This window comes from Sciurus vulgaris (assembly GCF_902686455.1).
Source record: "Sciurus vulgaris genome assembly, chromosome: 9".
In the NCBI taxonomy this organism is placed as follows: Eukaryota; Metazoa; Chordata; class Mammalia; order Rodentia; family Sciuridae; genus Sciurus; species Sciurus vulgaris.
The window spans coordinates 50,407,531-50,410,679 of NC_136469.1; the positions used below are offsets into that span (position 1 = coordinate 50,407,531).

The window sequence follows — 3,149 nt, forward strand, 5'->3', positions numbered from 1 at the left end:
TCACCTGTTGATGGACACCTAGGATGGTTCTATAACTTGAGTATTGTGAATTGTGCTGCTATAAACATTGGTATGCATGCGTCGCATGTATGGCTTTAATTCTTTTTGATAAATATCAAGGAGAGAAGCAGCCTGCAGCCCAGCCCCCTCCGGCAGGAAGCGCCTTTCCAGGCTAGCTTCTCAGAGCAGACCACCCAGTGAGAGCCTTTCCACGCAGAGCCAGCCACACTTCCCCAAGCCAGCAGTGACCTCCGGCCCGCAAGCAGCCTCTGGGACCAGGGCAAGGCAGCCAGAGACCTCTCCAGGCGGACCTACCCCCACCCCCCTGGGCAGGTTTTTTCCACAGGGCGATCCAAGATGGCGGACTAGAGGGTGACTGCATCTCCAGTAGCTCCAGAACCCAGGATTCAAGAAGGGGAGGCATTGAGAGACTGGGACTAAAATAGAGCCTCTGGGTGAGTCTCCCCCACCCTGTGAAGCACTGCCTGGTGGCAGGCCCGGATTCGGGTGGCTTACTAGAGTAGGATAGGGCAGCTAGAGTCTTCCCCAGGCGGCCCTGAGCACTCTAGCGGTGGGCTCCTCCCACAGGGCCAGATTCTCCAGCATCTTGGAGCAGGCCCCCCAGTGAGAGCGTTTCTGCATAGAACCAAGCTTCAAGTCCCTGAACCAGGGCAGCGAGTTCCTGCCCGCAGGTTGCTTCAGGGACCAGGACAGGGCAGCCAGGGACTTCCCCAAGCAGCCCGCAGCCCGGCCCCCTCTGGCAGGAAGTGCCTTTCCAGGCTAGCTTCTCAGAGCAGACCCCCCAGTGAGAGCCTTTCCACACAGAGCCAGCTCCAAGTCCTGGAACCAGTAGTGGGCTGGGGCAGCTTTCCTTGGAAGCACTGCATTATCAAGTTACTCCAAGACTTCAGGCTACTGAAGGCAGGAAGGTGATACACTGGAAATCTACAGGGACACTATAAGCCAATAGAAGAATTCTGCAATATCACAAAGTCCCACTGACATCTGACCAATATGAGAAAACAAGGGAAGAAAATGTCCCAAACAAACCTAAATACTATATCAATAATAAAACCCAATGACAGCACAGCAGAAGAAATGTCAGAAAGGGAGTTCAGAATGTACATAATTAAAACAATCAGGGAAGCAAACGAGGAGATGAAAGAGCAAATGCAGGCATTGAAGGAGGAGATGAAAGAGCAAATGCAGGCATTAAATGATCGCACCAATCAACAGTTTAAGGAGCAAATATGGGAAGCAAGAGATCATTTCAATAAAGAGTTAGAGACATTGAAAAAAAAAAAACAAACAGAAATCCTTGAAATGAAGGAAACAATAAACCAAGTTAAAAACTCCGTAGAAAGCATAACCAATAGGATAGAACACCTGGAAGACAGAACCTCAGATATTGAACACAAAATAGTTAATCTTGAAAACAAAGTTGACCAAACAGAAAAGATGGTAAGAAATCATGAACAGAATCTACAAGAACTATGGGATATCATGAAAAGGCCAAATTTAAGAATTATTGGGATTGAGGAAGGCTTAGAGAAACAAACCAAAGCAATGAACAATCTATTCAATGAAATAATATCAGAAAAGTTCCCAAATCTGTAGAATGAAATGGAAAACCAAGTACAAGAGGCTTATAGGACTCCAAATATACAAAATTACAACAGACCCACACCAAGGCACATTATTATGAAAATACCTAACATACAAAATAAAGACAGAATTTTAAAGGCCATGAGAGAAAAGAATCAAATTACATTCAAGGGGAAACCAATAAGAATATCAGCAGATTTTTCAATCCAGACCCTAAAAGCTAGAAGGGCCTGGAACAACATTTACCAAGCCCTGAAAGAAAATGGATGCCAACCAAGAATCTCATACCCAGCAAAACTTACTTTCAGATTTGACGACGAAATAAGATCCTTCCATGATAAACAAAAGCTAAAATAATTTACAAAAAGAAAGCCAGCATTGCAGAACATCCTCAGCAAAATATTCCATGAGGAAGAGATGAAAAACAATGATGCAAATCAGCAGTGGGAGGAACTAGCCTAAAGGAATAGCCAAATAAAGGAGAAACCAAATCATGTCAAAAAACAAAAATGAGTCAAATGACTGGGAATACAAATCATATCACAATAATAACCCTGAATGTTAATGGCCTGAACTCATCAATCAAAAGACAGGGCGTGGTGATTTTCGTTCTTAGTGTTCAGTTGTCGCGGTTGGTGGGCTCTAAGTGAGGCAAGATGCTGCGGAATCTGTTGGGTTTTTGTCAGATTGCCCAAAGGACCATCAGCACTGCTTCACGCAGGCATTTTGAAAATAAAGTTCCAGAGAAACAAAAGCTGTTTCAGGAGGATAATGGGATTCCAGTGCATCTGAAGGGCGGGGTAGCTGATGCCCTGCTGTATAGAGCCACTATGATTCTTACAGTTGGTGGAACAGCATATGCCATATATCAGTTGGCTGTGGCTTCATTTCCCAAGAAGCAGGACTGACTACAGACATCTCAGCAATCATTTGGTTCAGTTTCATTCAACACTCTATGGACCAGTACTCTGATAAAAAACTGAGCTTTTTTTTGGGGATCAATATTTATTGACTTGTACTAACTGCCACCAATAAAGCAGTCTTTACCATGAAAAAAAAAAAAAAAAGCCATAGACTGGCAGAATGGATTAAAAAGAAAAATCCAACAATTTGCTGCCTGCAAGAGACTCATCTCAGTGAAAGAGATACCCATAGACTAAAGGTGAAAGGATGGGGAAAAAAATACCATGCACACAGACACAGCAAAAAAGCTGGAGTATCCATCCTCATTTCAGATAATATGTGGACTTCAAGCCAAAACTAGTCAGAAGGGATAAAGAAGGACATTACATACTACTTAAGGGAAGCATAAATCAGCAAGACATAACAATCATAAATATCTATGCCCCAAACATTGGCTCATCCATGTATGTCAAACAAATCCTTCTCAATTCCAGAAATCAAATAGACCACAACACAATAATACTAGGCGATTTTAACACACCGCTCTCACCGCTGGATAGATCTTCCAAACAAAAATTGAATAAAGAAACCATAGATCTCAATAACACAATCAACAATTTAGACTTAAACAACTTATATAG

The 3,149-nt window shown here is 43.1% G+C and overlaps 1 protein-coding gene across 1 annotated transcript; it reads left to right on the forward strand.

Moving 5' to 3' along the window:
- The first annotated feature begins 2,204 nt into the window (after positions 1 to 2,204).
- LOC306668972 (cytochrome c oxidase subunit 7A2, mitochondrial-like) lies at positions 2,205 to 2,672 on the forward strand. Its single transcript, XM_079152675.1, has one exon. It carries the CDS (start codon positions 2,262 to 2,264, stop codon positions 2,511 to 2,513), a length of 252 nt encoding a protein of 83 aa, XP_079008801.1. The 5' UTR covers positions 2,205 to 2,261; the 3' UTR covers positions 2,514 to 2,672.
- Positions 2,673 to 3,149: the final 477 nt, after the last annotated feature.

Bases quoted from the DNA above. Each gene is read 5' to 3' on its own strand.
- LOC306668972 (XM_079152675.1), top strand. From the start codon at position 2,262: ATGCTGCGGAATCTGTTGGGTTTTTGTCAGATTGCCCAAAGGACCATC.